Below are 23,149 nucleotides of genomic sequence, written 5' to 3' on the forward strand. Positions count from 1 at the left end.
GAGATGTGGCAATTTGTGTATACAAGAAAGAGCCGTATGATCTTATAAAACACTGCACCAGAAAGATGTTGAACAGGTGAAAAGAATATAATCTAGAACAGAGATAGGGTGACATATGGACTCTGCAGGCAGCACTGGGCTGCTAAAAATGATGCCTCATCTGCAACTGAATTGCCAGATAATAGCAGCATGGGCTAGGGAAAATATATTGACAGGACTGATATGATTCTGAGGTCATGTGTTACTGATCCTGCTCTAGAGCAAAGACAGAAAACAATAGTTCACTCAAGAAGGCATGCTGGGATAACCACCCTCCAATCTACAAATATATTTTATTTTATAAAAGATTGTATATATAAACACACATGAAAGAGCAAGGGAGCAACAGGAAGAATAGAATATCTTTACATCAGATCCCCAAGGAAAGCAGATTAATGTGTTGTAAACATAACTGTCAGACCAAATTACCCATTTATACTGTAGCAGAGAATAACCATTTCTCATGAGAGAACTAGCCGCATACCTGCAGTGCTCCTAAGCATTCAAAATGCAGTGGGCTCAACAAGCATGATTTGGGCTGCTGTTGGTTGTTTTTTGTTTTCGCTGGGTTTGTTACTCAGCAAAAGAAAAATAAGGTTTAATATTTTCCCAATGTGGGGATAAGGAAGGAGGTGGAAGTGAGAGAACTTAATTTCTCCCTCTCCCTTGGGCTGCTGGAAAAGGCAGCCCAAACAGTTAAGGCAACATCGAGTGCAGCCATCCCCAACACACCGCAATCCCAGATGCTGGGGAGTCTAACTTCACGGCTAATCGTCTGGGATGATGGAATTTGTAGTCCAGAAACATCTGGAGTGTGCCAGGTTGGGGAAGGCAGGTAACACTGCAAAGTTAGCATTTATTCACTGCAGGTAACCAACCGTGTTCCAATTATTGTACATTGAATAATATATTATTTTGGGTATACTATAACCTTAAGCAGGGTCGAAACTAGGCTTTCTATCACGCAGAGCAAAGACCCAGTTTGTCACCCCCACCCCCACGTGCATTTGCGTACACCCCCCCCAACACATTTGTTCATAAAGGGTATAAAAAGCCGTTTGAAAGAGGATGGAGAAGAGATAGTCTCTCCAGATAGTAAAACTGTCTGTGTATTTATCTGGCTTTCATTCAAGATTAAGTAGATCTCCTCAGAGAGTAATAGATCATTTGAGGAATTATAAGAAGCATTATGACTATAGTAATAATAATAGTAGAAACTGTGATAATTATCAGGCACATACCAACGAGTAAGTCCTATTGAACTCAGCAGGACTTACTTCTGAGTAGTAAAGGCTTGAGTTAAAGGCTCTAAAGAATGAAATAAAAGAATAAATACTGTGCAAGTTTCCTTTAAAAATTGCTGGCTGCTGAACCATTGCAATTAAAGAATTTAAAGTGGATTGGCTATATTTTCCTTCCAAATTACAGGAAGGGATAATTAATAACGATGATGATGATGGTGATAATAATAATAATAATAATAATAATAATAATAATAATAATAATAATAATTTAGTTATACCCTGCCCATCCAGCTGGGTTTCCCCAGCCACTCTGGGTGGCTCCCAACAGATCAAAAACAGAATAAAACATCAAACATTAAAAACTTCCCTAAACAGGGCTCGAATGTCAGCATCATATTTCTTTCATTGCAGGTATTTTGTTTTCATTATAAAGAGGACTTCCTTCCAAGGTGAGGGGGGCAGCTTACTTTAATACATTAATTAGACTTAAACATGCTGGTTATATAAGGCTGAGTATCCAAAGCATTCACATGTGCTTCCCGCCCGGTGGCATACAGAAACAGATCCCACGTCAATGTGCATACATATGACTGCTACTTGACAGCAGGGATGAGGAATCTGTGGCCATCCAAAGTTGCTGGGTGCCAACTCCTACCAGCCACAGTAAGCACAGCCAATGGACAGAAATGATGGGAGCTGTTGTTCAACAGGTTCCCAACCCTGCTCCTCAGGCAAAGGGCCAACTAACTCATAGTAACTATCACCTTCTCCGAAATTTAAAGCTTTTATGCCTTCATTCTCATTATCAAAATAACTCCGCTTTCTGTTAATGTTTACTTTCGTTTCTCTCTGTCTGCTGCCTTCTGAAAATGAATAATTAAGGACACTCACCATAGCCTTTCCTGGACCAATTCCTCATTATATCCCCCCCCCCATTAAATCAAGCCTCACATGATATGCCTCCTGTTTTTCATCACAGGGCTTATATTGCACTAATTTTGTCATTCTTCTCCACAACTGCGTCAGAGAGATTCTATCAAAATCCTCTTTGGAAATCAAAGTAAACAGCATGTCCTTGAATAGTGTTATTTATTGCCCAGAAACCTTTTCGCATATGACAGAGCTGTGAAGTTTATTTTACTGCAACCATGTTGCCTGGACTTTCCTAGGTTGTATGGTTTGTCCAAGCATTGCATTTCTATGGCTGTAATTAGAGAGGCTTGGGAATCAGAAAGATAATTGCTCTATCTAATCACCCCCACACTTTCATTTACTGAGTGTTTGCTAATAGAAATTAATTTAAGAGACTCTTGATAATAACTGTGCCATTTACATTCTGCTCCATCATATTTAAAAGGAGCAGGATGACAGGAAACAAATGCTGTGGACAACTCTGCATTGCTTTATGCCCACATGAGACTGTTTTAGAAGCATCACAAAGCCAGATGCTCTGGGCCATTTTTGAACTATTTTAAAGCAGTATCATGGGAGGTTTCCAGCTACCCCACTCTTTGCCCTTGGAAGCCTTGCAAGTGGCAGCAGGAGAGGGACTCACAGCAACATCATGGGAGGGGTGTTTCTAGGGAAGCTCCCTTGTTATTTTTGCTACTGGGTGCTGCATGTTAAGCAATCTTGTTATAGTTATAGTATTGGAAGGTGGTCTTCTTTGATATGTTATTTTATTTGCTATTGCTCTTTTGTGTTATGTTATTGCTTTGCTATGTCATTATGAAATAATTTTTGCAGTGTTTGTTTGAAATGCATCCCCGTTTCTTTGTTGTAAGCTGCTTTCAGGCATAACTTCTTCTTTTTTTGTAGAAAAGCAGCATACAAATAAAATGAATGAATGAAAGAATGGATTTATCCATTATTTGTGTACATTTGCTCCCAATATTTTATTTCTGAAATGAAGGATGCCAGGGTTCAAGAGTTCCTAGAGTTCATGTCCTCTGCTCACCTCTTATTCCAGAAAACTACAGAGAGGGGAAAACCCTTTGCACATGTCTAAAAGCATATTCCATTACCAGGACTCAGACATGGCTACTGGCTATGCTTAAGGAAGGCCAATGGGATTTGGGAGCCCAGCAGCTCACAGGATTCTCGCCACTGGCTTAAGCTTTGGTGATTCTTATATCAAAATAAGGGGTGATATTCAATGACCATGTCCCATCAGGCAAGGATTTCTACTTGTGCAATGGGACCTTCTTTCCTTCTCTATGCACCCCACAAACACCTGAATCTGCTCCAGAGGGTTTGCAGAAAACCTTAGAACAAATTTAGGTGAGCGGGGGAGGGAAAATGACAACATTTCATTGTGTAAGTGGAAATCCTTGCACTGACAAATTGTTAACGGATTGTTACATTGGATACAACCCATCATCAACTGGACATGAGCAATTGCTCTAGTTAAGGAATGCCTAACTTTTAGACCTAGCAAAATGTGATGCGACAATAATTCTGTTTAATTGGAAAGTGAGGGAGTAAAGCGACAGTTATGTCTCTGAGGCCTTTCTTAGAACTACATCCAGAACCAAAACACAAGGACAACAGTTGCTGATACAATAGAAAAACAGGATCTCAGTCCCAATAAAATGGAGCATCTGTATCAGGAAAATAAGGCACATATCTAATAATATGATCTAACATATCTAGGAAAGAAGACATTTGCAGATGGGTAGTAGGTTCCCACATCTTCTTTCATACTTGATCCATGTATTAATCACAAAAAAGCATTAAAAGGATTCAGGCAACAACATTTTGTGACAACAGCACCTAAAATTTCTGCTAAGCATCTGTGTAAAACCTTTACAGCATGAGGAAAATTTCGGGTAGCAACTTACCACATGGCATGCATGTAAGTCGGAGGTAGACGAGGGCTGCTGACAGGTGTGCAATTGTAAGACCTCATTATCCTTTCTGCCAATAAAAAGTTTCGAAAGAGGCTTGCCACCAGTAGATCCTGCCTGAAGAGCTTTTGGAAAAGATCTGCAAGGAAGACAGAAAGATGGATGGCACCTATAAAGAGCTGGAAAGTAATAAGCATGGGGGGGGGGGAGGAAATGGGACACCTGAATAAATCCATGTCCTCTGGCAAGAATCATTATCGCAATAGTTAGGCCTGCCTGCTGTTGTATATTTAGGTTTAAAACACACTAATAGATACTGGATGAGCCTTCAACTGGGACTTTACACTTAGGAGTCAACATTTATTTTTTGTTTGCATAGTTTTAATAGTGGAAATAATATCCACTGAACGTCATTCTGGTACCTGCCATGCAATATCCTAAAGCCTCCAGAATGAGAACAGCTGTAAAGGGCAGAACTATAGCATACCACAAGCAAAAAAAAAAGGGGGGGGGCAAAGCACGCAAACGCAAAGACACTTGGCAAGGAAATGAAGTTTGGTAAGATCCTACTTTATCCGTTCAAAATGTTCTCCCTTTTTTTGTATCTCAGTTCTCATTGCTTCCTATTTCCCCTCATTAGTGCTTCATTTCATACTCCTGCTCTCTTCTATTATGATCAAGCTATATATATTGCCAGTAATTCTGTAGCGTATATGCCATAGCTTTACCTCTGGGTAGGACGTTCCATGCAATTGTATCTGTGATGGCTGTAAAGATCCAATTCAATTCTCCCAGAGGCGTTCTTCTGTCATTGAGCCTCCCAGGAATTCTACAAGGAATAACAAAATATTATTGTTAAAACAGAAACATGCTAATCTATTCCAATGCCCACAAAAGTGCCGCAAAAGGAAGCTATCCTTTATCCTTATGTTCTAAATGTAAAATGTACATTAAGTCCTCAGTAGGCTGGGAGGCACAGGGTGTTCTTGGCATGACTGCATAAGTCTGTCAGGTCTCTGGCATGGATCTCTAGCTAGCTTAGCCCTTTGAGGCCTTGGGGCAAGTGCACCCGTCTGCCCCCTGCCTCTCCATGGGCTTGTAAGTAAGACCGTTCAATGGGGCTTACTCTCAGGTAAGTGGGGTTAGGAATGCAGCCTTAGTTGATCCCTGAATATTTTCTTTCACATGGTCATTCATCTCCCTGTTCCCATCTCCCATGGCTTCTTGCCATCTCACAGTTCAAACAGTGAACTAAAAAGGCTTGAATTTTGAACTATGTTAAAGAACATAAAATTACTGGAAGCAAAATCTCCTGGATACTTCAGAATAAATGCTAATAAGCAAGTGGGGAATACTTTTATGATCTGTTTTCCAACCCCAATGCCTAATTATTCAGTAAGGATGAATTACACACTAAATCATTGAATGGATTGACGAATAAACCAGTGAAAGTTTTTGAAAATGAGCAGCTTAGAAAATGTGGGGAAATTTAACAAATCACAATGCATAACGAAACATCTAAATGAAATGGCACAGTTGACTATAACCATCCCTCCAATAATCCAACTATAAAGTTACTGGATGAAGAAGCATAGTATCTTCCTGTGAAATAAAATTTCATAATAAAGGTCCTAAGGAAAAGTTGCACAAATTATTCTTATGAAAATAAAGCAAAGCAGAACAAATAGCTTCTTGTGAAGATGAAATCTTTGGTCTAACTTCATGTTATCTAGTGTTCTATGTCCTTACTCAAATATTCCATTAAAGGTCAGTGATGATTTCCCCTGATATTAAAAACAATCCAGTAGGCAAATCTAATGTATGCAGTTGGGACTGCTAATGTTTGCTAAGGTGGCCAACTGTAAATATTTGTAGTAGTAGTACAACTAGTAAGAATTATTTTAATGAATTTTAGTTTTATTTAAGGTATAGGAATGAATTTTGCTTTACTGCTGTATTCATTTATGATGTAAGCCATCCTAGAATTGCAGATCAGATCAAAGGAAGGAAGGAAGGAAGGAAGGAAGGAAGGAAGGAAGGAAGGAAGGAAGGAAGGAAGGAAGGAAGTTTTCTGTGCAATATGGCAGCCAGTTGTGAACATCATTTGATGCATAACCAAAATTACATTGAAGGAAGCTCCACTGAAATCAATGGGAAGTTGTTCTAATGAATTAGCTCCAGGGAATTAAAAAATTGCCCCCGGTTATTTAATATTTCATTTACTGTATTGCATTTTAATCCCATCCTTCCTTCAAGAAGCTCAGAGTGGCATACATAAATTCTTATCCACTCCAAGTTTATCCCCACAATATATTCTGTAAAATAGGTTAGGTTGACAGAGATTGGCTTACAGTCACATACTGAGCTTCATGGTTGAGTGTGGATTAGAATAGTAAGTGACACAGTTTGCTATCCAAGGTACTCTCACCTGTATTTTAGAGGTCATATCAAATTTTTAGAAAGATACAAATTGCTATGCCTTGCAATTACAGTTGCAGAACTGCATGTTAAAAAATAGTGTCAGGTGGGATCAGATAGGAATATTGTAGCACATTCCTAAACCACCCATGTCTGTTATTCAGATTATATAACAGCATTTTTCTGGGTAGGTAACTGACCAATCAACTAACATTTAATTTCTCATATTGCACCTGTAATTTCTCAAAAGGTGGCATAGGTACAGCTAAGGGATTTCAATATCGTAGATATCAGCACTCTTAGAAAGCATTAATATAGCTGGAACATTAAGTCTTTCACTAATGTGTAGTTTTAAAATACATATAACCTTCAGGGACATCTTATGAAGGAGACTGTATTCATTAAAAAATATTAGATTCATTAAGACAAGCAGTTCTCTCCCCTCCCCAAGTTTCAGATGCAAAGCAAATTCTACAGAAGATTCCCATTTTCCTTTTAAAGATTAATATAAAATGCTCCTTTTTCTCGAAGAAACCCTCAAACACTTCAGGGCTTCTGGAACACTAACACTGTAGATCTGGTGTCCAAACACAAGCCAAAACAAATGATTAGCAAACATGATGAGCACTTAAATTAGGCTTAGCTTTCAAGAGCAGTATGTTTTAGGATGATGGTGAAGATACACCCATATGAGACTTAGTTTCAGCTGGTATTGGCTGGTTCTTGGATAAGGTTGTATCCACAAAATAATCTTGCTAACACAAGGACTTCTGCTTGCACAGTGGAACTTCCCATCGTTCTCTTTTGCCTGCGTACTGACGTCTGTTCTGGGGGTTCTCCCCACCCTCCAGAGCATATTTGGGTGGGTGTGGGGAGAGAAAAGGGTACGGACATTCCATTGCACAAGTGGAAGTTCTTGCACTAATAGGATGGTTTCATTGGATATAACCAATAGTGTTCTATTCAATTATATCCCTTCACACACTGAATGCTCTTCAATTCAGTGGCAGTTTCCATGGACAGAAGGTGGGCAGAGGAGTGATTTTTGTTGATTCCCCTTTCCCTCTACAGACTGCTGTGCTCCCAGGGCCACATCTGTTCCATGAATTTGGGGAACTCTAGGGAAGAACATGGAAGTGACATACGGCGCAGAAGGAGAGAGGAGGATTTTGTGGGGTTTGTTGTGAAAATCACCATCCTTCCTTGAGGCTTCTGCTGAAACCCAAGAGTCTTCCATGAGTAGAGAAACAACTGAATACAATCCATATGAATTATTGTTACAGTGGTACCTCAGCTCTCGAACGAAATCCATTCTGGAAGCCCGTTCGGCTTCCAAAACGTTCGAAAACCGAGGTATGGTTTCCTGTTGGTTGCAAGAGCTTCTTCAGGTTCCGAAAAACATTAGAAAATGGAAGCATTTACTTCCAGGTTTTCGGCATTCACGAACTGAAACATATGACCACGGAGGCTTTTGGGAACTGAGGTTCCAATGTACTACTATATTTCTGCTGTTTTAAGGCTGAATTGGACTGAATAGTTGTGCCAGTGGAAACTAGCACAATGGGGCTTTCTACCCCCTCTCCTCTCCACCCCACACCCTCTCAGATCAGCTCTGGGAAGTTGGAAGAAACCCCAGAACAAGCTGGGGGAGGAGAGGGGAGATTGTTGTGTCTGGCAAGCAGAAGTGCTTGCAAAGATGGAACAATTGTAACCGTGCGATGTTGAATTCCTCCCTTGGTTGTGTTTTACCACGTTGTATTTAATTTTATTGCAGGAGCAAGTGCACGTGCTTGATCTGAAAGGTGGAGTATTTAAAGTTTTAAATAACCAGCTCTATACTACTTGACTAAAAAGATGGTTGTGAAAGTGGAGGTGGGAGTCAATTGACCAATACTTTTCTTTGTGGAATTATTTTCAGGTTTAGGAACCGCCCTACCATTAGGCTGAGTGAGACTATTGCCTTAAGCAGCTGATTTTGGATGTTAGGAAAGGGGAACAAATTGATGGACTATTTCATTTATAAGGTGTAGGGCTCAGTCTGTGGAACTCTTGACATGAGAACGCGTGGCGGCGGCTTTGCATCCCTTCCTCTACTTTGTGTGCAGTGGCCATGGGAGACGTTGAGAAGGGCAAGAAGATATTTGTTCTAAAGTGTTTGCAGTGCCACACAGTTGAGAAGGGAGGCAAGCACAAGACTGGCCGTAACCTGCATGGTCTTTTTGGCCAAAAGACTAGTCAGGCCAAAGGTTTCTCTTACACAGAAGCCAACAGAAGCAAAGGTATAACCCGAGGAGAAGATACACTGATGGTTTACTTGGAAAACCCCAAGAAGTATATTCCAGGAACCAAGATGATATTTGCTGGCATTAAGAAGAAGGGGGAGAGGGCAGATTTAATAGCATACCTTAAGGAGGCCACTTCTAACTAATGGCTTCGGCTGCCTTATTTATTTCACCATACAAATGGAAATGACTCTCTGATGAGATTGGTTTTTAAACTTTCTATTTTTACATGCTTTATATTGTAACAACTTCAAAAAGCCTTCTCGTCAGCCAGAGAACTTTTGATCATGGGTGGTTCTTAACATATGTACTTATTCTTATATTATAATTTATAGAATAGTGCAATCAGGCTTGAATAAGTACAGTCAGGGTGACGGTAGCGTTTCCTGATCATGTAATTAAAAAAAACACAACCCCTGTAAAAAAAAAGAGAGAGAAGCAAGGTGGAATGCAGTCTAGAGACCCCTCTCCTCTTCCCAGGAAACTTCCAGAGTGCCTCCCCTTACCTCTGCAAAATTACCATGGGTCTCCATTTCATGTTCTTAAAGAAAGAGAGAACAAAGTGACACTAATCAATTCCTAACTTGGCAGCTTCCCAAGTAACAATCTCTAGCCCACACTGTTCACATCCCTTGAGGCTTGGCGGAAACGGCACTAGCACAGATTCACAAGCTTGAGCAGTTGGGGTAAGAAATCAATTCAAATCCCTGCAAACAGTGAAATGTTTACCCAGTGACCCTTTCGTCAGTGAAGCAGAACTGACAGTAGCTCAAAGTAAGTTTAGTAGTTGATAAAGCATCCAATGATTCTGCAATTAGTTTGCTGGAGATTAGAAAGGCTATATCATGAGATAGTGTTCATTAAATGCTTAATAGACTGTGCATTCTCTGCAAATCACTACTGTATATCAAAAAGTGCACATGCAACAGAATGAACAACCTCCTTTACCGGTAGAACAGGTTCCATCCACTCAAGGGGACAAAATAAAAACCTGTGCTTTAAAAACCTCTACACATTTTTTGGACAAACAGGCTACTGTCATTCATTAAAATTGTTCAGCCCTCCCTTCACTGTTTTGCCATTTTGGGCAGGAGCAAGGTTAAGCTTTGCTGAACAGAGGCACTGATTTTATAATGACCTATCCCAGTAAGCTGTAGGAAGAAATGGAACTTTTATTAAAATGCATTAACAGAAAGATTTTAAATATATATTAATGTATAGGCATAGAGCTAAAACAAGCTCCTGTCCAAGCTCTAAGCCCATGCTGGGGGGAGCAGCCACTGAATGAAACTTCCAACCTTCCTTCGCTTTTTTTTTTTTTTGAGGGAGGTTGTAGCAGAAGAGAGCAGCTATCCTTTAACCTTGACCAAATAATCCTTCCAACAAGCCTGCAGTTTCAGGAGGGACACACATGGAATGAGCCGTGAGAGGGGAAAGGGACACCAGCCTAGCCTAGCTGAATAAATTCTGATGATCAGTGGTCTGAGATGTCGCATCCAGATCACCCTCACATCCTAAACACATTATTATTATTTTTATGCATGAAGGGAGCTGCTCAAGCCATTTTCAGCAACCCATAAATTGAAACGAGACAGCCTAGAGTTTGCATGGATTAGCTGCAGACTACTTTTGCTGTGCAACTCCACTAGAACTGAAACTGTTGCTTGCAAAAGTCTTGTTCCACAACAACAAGCTTCTGACTATCAAATGGAATGACATCAGGGCTATTGCTGCAATAATATACACCAGATTTTGCTGTGGGGTTGTTCTTTAAATGGATGCACCCAGATGGTTCAAGTGCAGGGAGTCCACCTCTATTACAGAGAACAGTTGATGTGTACATTTACACTGCCTTAATGATCCTGTCCACTCTCTCCTGCGTTCCCCCAAATACTTCATGTCACTAACCTGCTTCTCATGGAATTGGGGGGTGGGAAAGCAAAAAGCAAACTCATTCAGAACCTGCTCCATGCTTTTATATCAAATGCTTGTGACCTGGCTCAGAGCTAACACGGCATGGCATCTTTCTGGATACTGTTTTCTCTGTTGAGAAAATCTCAGAGATTAGCAGGGCTAAAAGCATGTGAAACATGCATTCAGTTTGGTTAATGTGTGAATGCAGAGATAACAATGTAAATTTACCTCATTACAATAATATGCACTACAATGGCTCTTTTTGGAATGCAATAAAAAGGCAGATGGGAGGCTATCCTGGCGCTTTGGAGCTTAAAGTGGCACAGTCAAGCACTTCGCTGTCAGAAATAAATCTCTTTATAGGTTGGTCTTGTACTATTATAGCACTGTAATCAGTGGAACCATCCTCCGAATGGACCAATTAAACATCGCACAAAGATGTTCTTAGAGTTTAATTTCAGCAAAATCTCCTTTGTTTGCAAAACTCTCTTAAAAGCCAAAGAACAATGTTCCTTTCTCCAACAATTATAACACCCTCCCTTTCAGTTTGGCAAGCAATATGGTTCCTCCAGTTCAGGGCCAAGAAAATTTTTTGGGGGAGAGAACACAAGATTATGAAAGCAAACATTTAAAATGAGTAAAAGGTAAAGGACCCCTGACAGTAAAGTCCAGTCGCGAACAACCCTGAGGTTGCGGCGCTCATCTTGCTTTACTGGCTGAGGAAGCCGACATTTGTCCGCAGAGAGTTTTTCTGGGTCATAGGGCCAGCATGACTAAGCCTGGCAAAACCAGAGCAGCGCACGGAAATGGTGTTTACCTTCCCGCCGGAGCGGTACCTATTTATCTACTTGTACTGAGAGCCAGTGTGGTGTAGTGGTTAAGAGTGGTAGACTCGTAATCTGGGGAACCGGGTTCGCATCTCCACTCCTCCACAGGCAGCTGCTGAGTGACCTTGGGCTAGTCACACTTCTTTGAAGTCTCTCAGCCCCACAGAGTCTTACAGAGTGTTTCTTGTGGGGGAGGAAGGGAAAGGAGAATGTTAGCTGCTTTGGGACTCCTTCGGGTAGTGATAAAGCGGGATATCAAATCCAAAATCTTCTTCTTCTACTACTACTACTTTTGACGTGCTTTTGAACTGCTAGGTTGGGCAGGAGCTGGGACCAAGCAACGGGAGCTCACCCCACTGTGGGGATTTGAACCTCTGACCTTCCGAACGGCAAGCCCTAGGCTCAGTGGTTTAGACCACAGCGCCACCCGCGGAAAAACCCACTTTAAAATAATTATAAAATGCAACACCCAAAAAAAGTCAACCATCCACTGAAATTTCAGTAAAATCAGTTAAAGTGATTTCAATGACTATACAGTATCACATAATACACTTTAAACAACCTCAAAGGGAATGCAGCATTGTCTTACTTAATCTCATTCAGAAGTCATTCACATCCACAGTCAGTAAATCAAGAAGGCTAGCTACATATAGATTGTGGTTCATATGAAGGGGCTGGGATCTTGGCTCTTGGGCTCCATGATCACTGCAGATGGTGACAGCAGTCACAAAAATAAAAGACACCTGCTTCTTGGGAGAAAAGCGACGGCAAACCTAGACAGCATCTTAAAAAGCAGAGACATCATCTTGCCGACAAAGGTCTGTATAGTTAAAGCTCCATTTTCACTACTGTATCTTGATTTCCCTAGTTTTTTGTTTTTATGACAACAAATTATAATCTTTATGGGTAGGGTCCTTTTGTTTCACTTCCCCCATCTTTAGATACCGTACATTTGTTTGTTTCCTCCTCTGCCCTTTCTTCCATACCTTTTTAATTTTGTTTAACTTAATATACATTCAACAGCTAAACCTTAAAAAAATAAGATTTTCCACAATCTTTCACACATACACAGTCAAACACATTTCTACCTACATATCGCCATACACCAGTATATTATAAAAGGGTTGTGAAAAAGCCGCTTCACATGTTCCATATGGCTTAGAGTCTTAATGATCTTATTTTCCCAGATCTCCTAGCTCCCAGACAGTCTATATCTTCAATTTGTCCTTTACTTTCTCAATAGTCTGTATATTTTTCCCATCTCATTTTCTTCCATATCTTGAAACTTCCCTGTTGCCCTTTTAAAGTGAAATGCTCATTTGCCAATAAAGATGCTAAATGCAGAGATTGGGGGGGAGGGGATCATTGTTTATATTGATCCCAGATTCCTAAGCAAACATTTACTACACAGGATTCTTCTATGTAAACTGTTTTCCTAACCTTCTTATCCATTTGTCTTCTGCAATTTTCTTCTATGTTATACCACTGCCTTATACATGCTAGACCAGCAGCATCTACGTAATAGCTCCCTCTCGCCTACATCTTAGGGTGTCCAGCTTGTATTGCCTAGACACTAATATGTGGGGGGGGGGGAATCACAATGAAAATGTAAACATAACCATTGCACTATCTTAATTAATCTGTAGCAAAGGCTTCATTCTACGAAAGCAATACAATATAGATGTTTTTGAGCAACAGCATGAGAATCTTCAACATTTTTTAAAGGAACTGGGCATGCTTAAACTGGGCGTGTTAAAAAAGATAACAAAGACATTAGCATGTTCTCTGCTTTTGATTTTGTGTTTCCCAGTTCTATGCTTTTGGATATACGAGCCGTTCCTGAACATAGAAAGGTGTGTGATATATATAGATACAGATATACAGATACAGATATATAATCAAGTTTTTGTGTTGTTGTTTTGCAAAATAATATGGCTGCTTCTAAAACACAGCATGATACAGTTACATGTCTAAGGCTGACAGCAAATTACAACTGGAATCTATGCCATATTCTGACATACTTCAGCCTTCAGAAGAGAAACGTAAAAGTAATCTAATTTGATTTCTCACCATGAGAATGTCTATGAGAAGTTCTTATTTCTGCTCCTGCTAAAAAAATGAATTAGCCTTAAGTCACAGTTCTGTACGAGCTTGTATTTTTTGAAAAATGTGATTTACAGTAATTACCTCTGCAAAGCAACATCAGACTGCCCCCCTTATGCTTTTGAAGTTCAGCCATTCAGAAAAGCCAAAGAGAACATCCTAGTCAAGTATATGACGAGTGGGAAAGGAAAGGGAATTGATTTTGTTTCCCTAGATATTACCTTGTCATTCACAGGAAAGTTTCTGACACAGAAGACCAAGTAAAATGCATTGGCCATGGAACGAGGAGAAAGAGGCCAGATTGACTCAAGCCATAAGGTACACTTTAATTATGCTGCTTCACTTCCGTTTTTTAGCAAGTATTCCTGGCAGTCCTCTCTACAGAGCTCAAGTTCGTTGGAGACCATTCAGAGGTAACAACTATGGAAATGTCAGGGTCACTGAACAGCTTGTGCCAGGTGTCACAGACAAAAGATCCTCTTTGAAAACCTTGCAACTTTGGATGACTCACACTAATAATTGTAGAAGCATCTGACATCAACCAAAAATATCTTTCTTTCCTTTATCTGGACACCACAATTGCCCCAGCTTCATTTGCTATTGTATGTATAAAACTATAACAGTTGGACGATGCTAGAGGTACTTAACCCAAACCAGCAAATTATTCTGATTAATATTATCAGATGCATCCATACCCAGCAATGTGCATGGTTTAATAACCTTCTGCTAGAACTTTTATCCATTTCTCTTAGGACAATTGCACAGTCCCTAATGCCATTCACAATACAGTTTATGCTCAGAAACCTGGACTAGAAATCTGGTGTCATGGGACTGAGGGCTTCTGGGACTGAGGCTAGTAAGCTAACAGGGACCATGTGCACTAAGGCCACAAAGTCCTTGGAGGCACAGAAGGAAATACAGACGGTAAACAAATAAGTACAGGTGGGTAACATCAGCCACTGCAACTGGCAGACAGTGTGAAACCTGTGGAGTGACTAGGCCTGGTATAAATTCCTTCAGAGCATTGTCTTCTGCCTGAGGCACTTCAGGCTTCAGCCCCAGCTACTAACTTTAGGGCCTAAGGGGCAGAGAACATTAGGATGGCATTCTGGTATGACTACCCACAGTACCACCTCTGATACCTACCTACACTGAGAGAGGGGGGAGGGAGGGAGAAGGGAAGGGTGGTAAGGTCACTGGTAGAGCATGTACAAAAAGCCCTATGGGCAGGGCTAGGAAAAAACAAGCCCCTAGTGATTTTGGTGGTGGCAGCAGAAAGAAAAAATGGTGTTGAGAATTGCCCCTTTCTTAATTATTGATTCAATCATCTGCTGGGTGAGGAGGGGATGATAATCCCCTTTAGTTGATCGGCATGGATTAGCTTGTGGGGGGGGCAGGGCTACATGTTTGTCCAGTGTGGGCAAGAGTGTGCATACCCACCAATGGCATGTGGCCTCCAAAGAGGTGGCCAATGATGAATGTGACCTTCTGGTGAAAAAGCAGTCACCATCCCTGGTGTAGACAATATGGAGCTAGATGGCTCAGTGCTATAAGGCCGTGTCCTTAAGATTCTGCAGGCACTTTGCCAGATACACACAGGCCATAGTGGACTAGCAAGATCAGAACTAAGCCCACACTACTACTAACTCCCCAACACAAAGCTTTTAGCTCACTTCCTGTTTAGTACTACAGCAACTATAGTCTAGAGGCAGCCTTAATTCTCTGCAAATTGTGCTGAAGAATAAGATATTTGCAGCTTCTGTCTCCAGACTTAAATCAGCACCAATTTATCTACTAACACACAGGAGGATTCCAAGAAATATTGAACTATAGAGTTGAAAAAGCAGGTACTTCAGAATTCTGTAGTAATACTGTGCTACATAACAGCTAAATGAAAACCTAAACCCAACCTAAAATTGGGGAGGGGGGGGATTAGATTTGTGACAATCTTGGACCTGGCCAGCAGGAATTATATTCAGAACAGCTGAGGAAAGAGCCGCTTTGCCTATGGGCACTTGTACTAGCTATATTCATGACAATGATTGCTCAGTTCACACATTCCATTTGTACATGGGAATGAAGAATGGCCATATGTTAAACAGTATATCGTATGATCCAACTCTTAGTGGATAAATGTGGATCTATTAAAGCTACTGAGTGCATATATATCATAGAGCAGATCAGAAATTAATCAACTACACTTTGAAAGCTAACAAACATGCCACATTCCATGGCTCAGTCTATGCTTTAGGTCTCTGCAACTGTGTTCTCAGTTGGCTTTCTTGATTTTACAGCAACAAAAGGAGTTGCTTTCCCTCCCCTTCTTTGCTGGGTATCTTCAACCCCCACTACTCTCGCCCTCTATTTCTGTGGGTGGTCTCTCAATAAACTGATAGGCTTTCAGTACCACTTATAATACGTAGACACCCCACTATATCTTTCTATTGTTTTCTCTCTGTCCAACAGGTATTTCTGTGTGAATGTCCCCCAATGTCTCAAATTCAGTATGACTGGACTGCTTATATTCCCTTCCAACTGTTCCGCTCCTTAATAACTGCTACACTTTGACATTACCACCATCTTTCTGATTTCTCCTTTGTTTTTACTAACCATATTCACTTTGTGCCATAGCCCATTCAGCTAACACACAGGTGCATGCTCAACTCCCACTTTGACATCTGCAAGCATGGTAGCCTTTCTTTATCACACCAGAGTTGTCTCACCTCCATCCGTAACACTGCTTACAATATTTACTTCTCTAGTCGTTCAGATCATATGATACCCCTACTCATATTGCTTCACCAGCTACCCTTTTTTCTGCATTCAGCACAAGCTTTGTCTTTATCTTAAAAACTCTGCATTTGTCAGTGCTTCCATGACACAACCCCATATGTGATCTTCACTCCTAAAATTCCACCAGCTACAGACACCATAATTTTTTTCTACACTCAAATGATTTCGTTCATTCTCTCTGTCTTCTCCTTGTGCTGTGAACTCCCTCCAGTAAAACATATGTGGTTCCATCTTGCTATTTTCATTAGAATCGCCCCTCAAAGTCATGCTTTTGTACAGAGCCTTTAATATGACCCCTTAATTGCTTTCCTTTCCAGAAACAAAGCCTACCTTCCTGTAGCTTCATGTGCTGACATTCGTTGTTCATTTTTCCTTTCTTGTCTATCCTACATCTTTTCTTATCTTTCCACAGTCAACATACAGCTCTCTTGGGGACAGTGGCCTTCTTTTGTTTATTCTGTACCTCTGTAAAGCCCTATATAAGCTAACAGTGCTGAATTAATATAATAAGAACCACCCCCACCCCCAAAGTAAACGTCAAATTAATGTCATTTCCCCCCCTAAAATGGGTGCTACAAAAATAAACAACCCTTAATAGATTTTGGCTGCATTTCAAAACCTGCCCCCAACCTATCTATGCTCCACAGTGGCCCAAGTATTTATTGTATAGGAGGCCCAAACTTGAAAGCTTGTTTTCAACCATGTCATTTATTTATATGAGGAAATGGAACAGTGTTGCCATGAAAACCATCTTTTTGAATGTGATCCTTATTTTGCGTATACAATAGGCTCTTCTCAGAGCCTGGCTCCCTCTGTAACAATGGCAATAAAACTAAGTGCACCATTTCAATAAAAAAATGATTTACTGCCAGACATAAACCTTAGAGAACATCATCCACAAAGCTGCCTCCCCACTGAACCCGAAGCATTAACAAGGCATGTTTTACACTGGACATTCACCATCACTGCCCCCCAGCAGTCAAAATGTAAACCCCTAAAATAGGTTTAGGCAAACTTCTACTGTGTTTTATTTAAAAGAAATTTACCAGCTTATTTAAATTGCCCTTTATTAGTCATGAGACTTGAGGGAGGTGCCCTCCCAAGGATAATAGTATTTCAGTTCACTTGGTTTTGAATGTATCTTAAGTATGAATGACTAATTAAGGTAATAAGCTCCCTGGGGCTGCAATGTTGTTGTCTATATACAGCGCTTAACCCTTTGGCATAATTAAAATATAATCCCATAGCTAGATACCCTGAGGAATGTTACATTTATCTGCAAAATGGGGAGGGGAGTCTGCATAAGGCACATAATTATCTAGTAGGAAACATATTACTAATAAAGAAGCATCTAGATTACAGGGGTCTATGGAAGTGCACACTCAATGGGTGACAAGAAAGGTGACAAAGACGCACCAAAATGAGTGACATATATCCAGGGTCTATTCTCATGATCTATCCAAGACCTTCCTCCAGTCCAGACCCTTTTGGAATCTGTAAGGAAGCAATTGCTCCCCGCTCCAAAGAAGGTGCCATTTGTGATGGCAGGGACCCATTACAGCTGCATGAAGCCTATTTTCAACGGAATCTTGCAGGAACTTGACATAAATGTCCTGGTAGGAACTTGTAAGAGCTTAACAGCAGTGTCATTTAGAAGACAAGAAAAACCCTCTGCTTTAGGAAATCTTTCAGCTTTGTGTTTCTCTTTTTTTTTGGTGGGCTTTAATCAGTGGCGTGTGGTGAAACTTTTCGTAGGGGAATAGTTAGGGGAAATTGCAAGGGCAATTGGGGAGGGGAACATTGCACATGTGAGCATCATTCCTCCCTCCCTAAGCAGGGCAGAAGCTTCCTGGGCTTTGGGAAGGAGGCACCAGGGGAACATTTAGGGGACTAGCCTAGTTCCCTTAGTCCAGTGACTGCACACCACTGGCTTTAATCTGTTTTAACTATTATGTGGGTTTGTGTTAATTGCATTTACTTTTGTGATTTGCCTTGAGCTGGGTCTTGCCTAAATGAAACAACAACAACAACCATCACCCCCCACCTCCACCCACTGGCATTGATCAAGTGGTTCTTCTGTGCAATCATCTTTGGGGAAAATATATTGCCCTAGGCACTAGTAGTTAGCACTGCTGGTTCTGCAGTGGTATGCGGCAGCTGAGCACAATGCATGGACTTTTCAGCTAGCACTACAGAGAGGACTATTGTCCTTGTAAAGCTCATACTAAATGTTCTCTGCAGTGGCTAGTGCAGGTGTACTTAAGAAATATAGTGGAACACGAGTAAAACATTCCTAAGTTTGATTCACATATTCTGTTTACTGATGGATGGATGGACGCCTACCCAATAATTTTACTGTTTATAGCTAACCAACCCAAAGCAAAAGCTAACCCAAGAAAAGTTCTGGTATTTTAAATTCAGTTTTGTGCCTGGCCTTCCCCTCCAGAAGATGCTTCTAATAATGACAAATTGCAAGGAAAATCTGCTGTGCCAAAAAAAGGCTATGAAGGAACCCAGCAAACTCTGCTTGAGTAACTCACCCACATATACATTTTAATCCAATTCAGCAGAGGTGAAGTGCTGAGGTCTCAGACAACGACATCCCTCAGCTTACCTTCCAGATCTGCTGTGATAAAAAGCAATGCTGCTTAATTAAGCACCTCTGATGGTATGCAGGAGAAATTGGTTATTTCGTAGCACTACAGTATGATTTTCACATTTTCTCCCAATTACCCACATTGTTCCTCCTGTGCAATCTCTGGGGATTTTGTTTTCCCCATTTCATCTCTAAATTAGCTTCTGTTGAATCATTACTCATCTTATCAGTGACTGGCAGACATTAATGAATTACTGATTTCCAGCTTGCCCCCCTCCATGATAGCTATAATAGAAACAAAGGGTAATTTTAGCATCAGACTTCTTATTTGGAATAATTTTAGGAAAGTGAATTTTGTGCTGGTAAAAAGTTACTGATTGACAGCATTAGATAAGTCCCCAATGAATGACTGTAGCACAACTAGCAGCAAAGCTAGTGCTCCTTAAGTTACTCCTGCATATATAACCTTGGGACCTACAGCAATTACTTCTAGAAACTGGAAGTGGAAGGCACACATTATTTTCCCCTTTGACATTGCTGGTCTTAACACACAGCTAGCAGTGGGCCATATCACCAAAATATGGAGGCAGATTTTCCACACTATTCATGTTTATAATATTGGGTGGAATTCAACATTACACTATGTTGAACTTTACGTCAGTGCAAGCATACCAGCTTGACAGACGGAATAATCCCCCCTAATGCTGTTCTGGGGGTTATTCCTACTCCTCCAGAGCTAATTTCAGGGGGTACAGAGGGTTACAGGCAAGGAGAGGAGAGAGGGACATGCCTCATTGTTCCAGTGGAAGCAGGGCTTCTGCAGATGGGGTTTGTTAGTTGCAGCCTGCCATTGTAGTTATAATATCATGCTACCCATGTTTTGAATTGCTGCGAGCACAAATTCATTTTGCAAAGAAAAGGACACAACTAGCGGACAGCAATAACATGTTTGAAGCTTTACTGGTAATACTCAAAATGTCCAACATCTCAAAAACAAGGATATTTTGGTCACTCCACCAAAGGACTTAAAATAAATCCACATGGCAGCTCCAGCAGCAGCGGAGGCAGCATTAACAACATGCTCATTCTGCTCATTCTGGGTTAGCTTGGATAATGAGAAATTTCATCTCTTCAAAGAAGGTGCAAGGTAATTTGTTCAAAAAGTCTGCAGCTTAATTGGAAAACAAACTCCTTCTCAAGATTTTAAGACAGCTAAATTATAAATTACAATAGACATGTGTTGCCTTAACTGCCAATCTAAATCTTGTCTTCAGACTACTGAAGAAGAAAAACACGTGTCTTTTATAATTAATACATATAACAGATTAAGGTGAAAGAGGTTCTTTACATATTAAATTTTGAGGAAGCTGACTTCAAACAACTTTTAATGACTATATCTCCTTTTTACATTACAGTGGTACCTTGGTTCTTAAACTTAATCTGTTCCGGGAGTCCGTTCGACTCCCAGAACGGTTCAAAACCAAGGGGCGGCTTCCAATTGGCTGCAGGAGTTTTCTACAGTCAAGTGGGAGCCGTGTCAGATGTTCGGCATCCAGAAAACAGTCGCAAACCAGAACACTTACTTCCAGTTTTTAGCATTTGGGAGCCGATTTTTTCAGGAGCCAAGCCATTGGAGAACCAAGGTACCACTGTAGTACAGTGGTACCTCAGGTTAAGTACTTAATTCGTTCCAGAGGTCCGTTCTTAACCTGAAACTGTTCTTAACCTGAAGCACCACTTTATCTAATGTGGCCTCCTGCTGCTGCCGCGCCACAGGAGCACGATTTCTGTTCTCACCCTGAACAAAGTTCTTAACCTGAAGCACTATTTATGGATTAGCAGAGTCTGTAACCTGAAGCGTATGTAACCTGAAACATATGTAAGCTGAGGTACCACTGTATACTTTGTCCTGATCTAGCTGCTTCTAATTGCCAAGCTACTGCCCTGATTACTACAAACTATGGATATGTAGATAAGGTAAGCTTGGCTGTCTGGTACTAATGTTGCAAAACAAAAGGAACAAACTTTTCCTACAACTGGAACCAAAGGAAAGAAAGGTGCCCCAAGAACTAAAAATTTTGCCGTGATTCCATGCAGAGAGAGCATTACAAGTCTAGGCTCATTCAAGGTATCATGCTGACAGCTGATATTCCTGTGGCTCATGTTTCTGTAAAGCCAGACTGGTTGTTTCTTCAAATTTGCAGTGCTGGCATTAATTTCCATTTCACTTATCTCTTTACAGGATTTCAGAGGATATGTGAAGGCAATACAAATTTCCACAATAACTGTACTTAATTTTTGATTTTTTTTAAGTTCACTCAATCCCAGTCCCTCTGACTAAGTCAGTTGCCTACTTATCCAGAAACAGTGTATAATTTGCACCCCCCCCCCCCATGTTTGAAGAGACACAGTTGGGAACAACTGCTTCAAAGTTCAATGGAATGTCCAAAGGATATGCTGAATGACGAGTGAGATTTCTAATCTATCCTACAGCAAAGAGAAAATGCCCCATGGGCTGTAGTGGCCACAGTAAAAGATCAAAAAGCCAAACCGCTCTTTGATCTTGGGAAGGTCGACTCCCCACACATCAACTTCAGCAAAACCCATTTTGAAAGCCTAAAATAAGAGTAAAATAATTATCAAAGTCACTGCAAAGCAGAGAACATCAACTCTGAACCACATGGTAGAGAATGATTACCGTATTTTTCGGCCTATAGGATGCACCGTCCCATAAGGCGCACCTAGTTTTTTTGGGGGGAAATAAAGGGAAAAAATTATTTCCCCCCCAGGCGCGGGGCTGGGGCGGGGGGCCCCGAGCTTCCCCCGACCCCAGCCCCCAAACAGGCAGCTCTCTGCAAGCCGTGGGAGCACAGCGCTGGCTCCCACTGCTTGCTGAGAGGTCCGAGAGGCCTGGACGTGCTGAGCTCAGCGAGGGCAGGCTTCGGCATGCAGGCAACTCTCCGCAAGCAGTGGGAGCGCTCCTGCTGCTTGCGGAGAGGTCCGCGAAGCCTGGAGAGCGAGAGGGGTCAGTGCGCACCGACCCCTCTCGCTCTCTAGGCTTCAGCGAAAGCCTGCATTCGCCCCATAGGACACACACACATTTCCCCTTCATTTTTGGAGGGAAAAAAGTGCATCATATAGGGCGAAAAATACGGTGTATAAAGCCTGAAGTGATTCCAAGATATATCAGAACAAAATGAGAAACTTTGGGTAGAGCAGAAGCGTTGCACATGGTTTTATTCCATTTACTTCTTCTGTCTTCTGTCCTGCCATTACTGCTGTCCTGAAGACTAACATGCTCAACACTTAAGTGTGCCTGTCTTAAACATAACAGATGGCTCTTCCAAGCTTCCCTTCTAACCCTGAAGCCCCCCCCCCCCCCGCTCCGTATTAGCTTTCTACTACAATGCTGCTTCCCCGCAATGGGGTGAGCTCCCGTTGCTTGGTCCCTGCTCCTGCCAACCTAGCTGTTTGAAAGCATGTCAAAATGCAAGTAGATAAATAGGTACTGCTCCGGCAGAAAGGTAAACGGCATTTCCATGCGCTGCTCTGGTTCACCAGAAGCGGCTTGGTCATGCTTGCCACATGACCTGGAAGCTGTATGCCAGCTCCCTCGGCCAATAAAGCGAGATGAGCACCACAACCCCAGAGTCGACCACAACTGGACCTAATGGTCAGGGGTCCCCTTTACCCTTTACCTTACAATGCTGCTAATATAATCCTTTTCCAAACTGATCTTTATACTTCCCCCCACCCTTGTACAGTGGTACCTCGGGTTAAGTACTTAATTCATTCAGGAGGTCCGTACTTAACCTGAAACTGTTCTTAACCTGAAGCACCACTTTAGCTAATGGGACCTCCTGCTTCTGCTGTGCCGCCGGAGCACGATTTCTGTTCTCATCCTGAAGCAAAGTTCTTAACCTGAAGTACTATTTCTGGGTTAGCAGAGCCTGTAACCTGAAGCATATGTAACCTGAGGTACCACTGTATCAAGCTACAACTATTAGTTGTAATTTGCAAAGGCCCCACAGAATCTGGTGATGGTTTTTGTTATTCCATTCTTGTGCTAATAGTAGTGTCTAAACTG

General features: G+C 41.3%; 1 protein-coding gene and 1 pseudogene across 3 annotated transcripts in view; one reads left to right on the forward strand and one right to left on the reverse strand.

Annotated features, from left to right (window-relative positions):
* Positions 1 to 23,149, reverse strand: part of RPTOR (regulatory associated protein of MTOR complex 1) — a 311,493-nt gene that overhangs the window by 135,021 nt on the left and 153,323 nt on the right. For both annotated transcript variants that reach the window (XM_083727385.1, XM_083727384.1), the window contains exons 8-9: positions 4,858 to 4,958; positions 4,124 to 4,268 (exon numbers count right to left, since the gene is read on the reverse strand). In XM_083727385.1, coding sequence (XP_083583511.1) covers positions 4,124 to 4,268; positions 4,858 to 4,958 — 246 coding nt within the window. The remainder of the gene's footprint in view (positions 1 to 4,123; positions 4,269 to 4,857; positions 4,959 to 23,149) is intronic.
* On the forward strand, positions 8,583 to 9,252 carry LOC310838340 (cytochrome c pseudogene; annotated as a pseudogene). Its single transcript has one exon. The product of its transcript is annotated as a cytochrome c pseudogene (transcript).

The sequence above is a fragment of the Podarcis gaigeae genome, assembly GCF_964106915.1.
Source record: "Podarcis gaigeae genome assembly, chromosome: 2".
Taxonomy (NCBI): Eukaryota; Metazoa; Chordata; class Lepidosauria; order Squamata; family Lacertidae; genus Podarcis; species Podarcis gaigeae.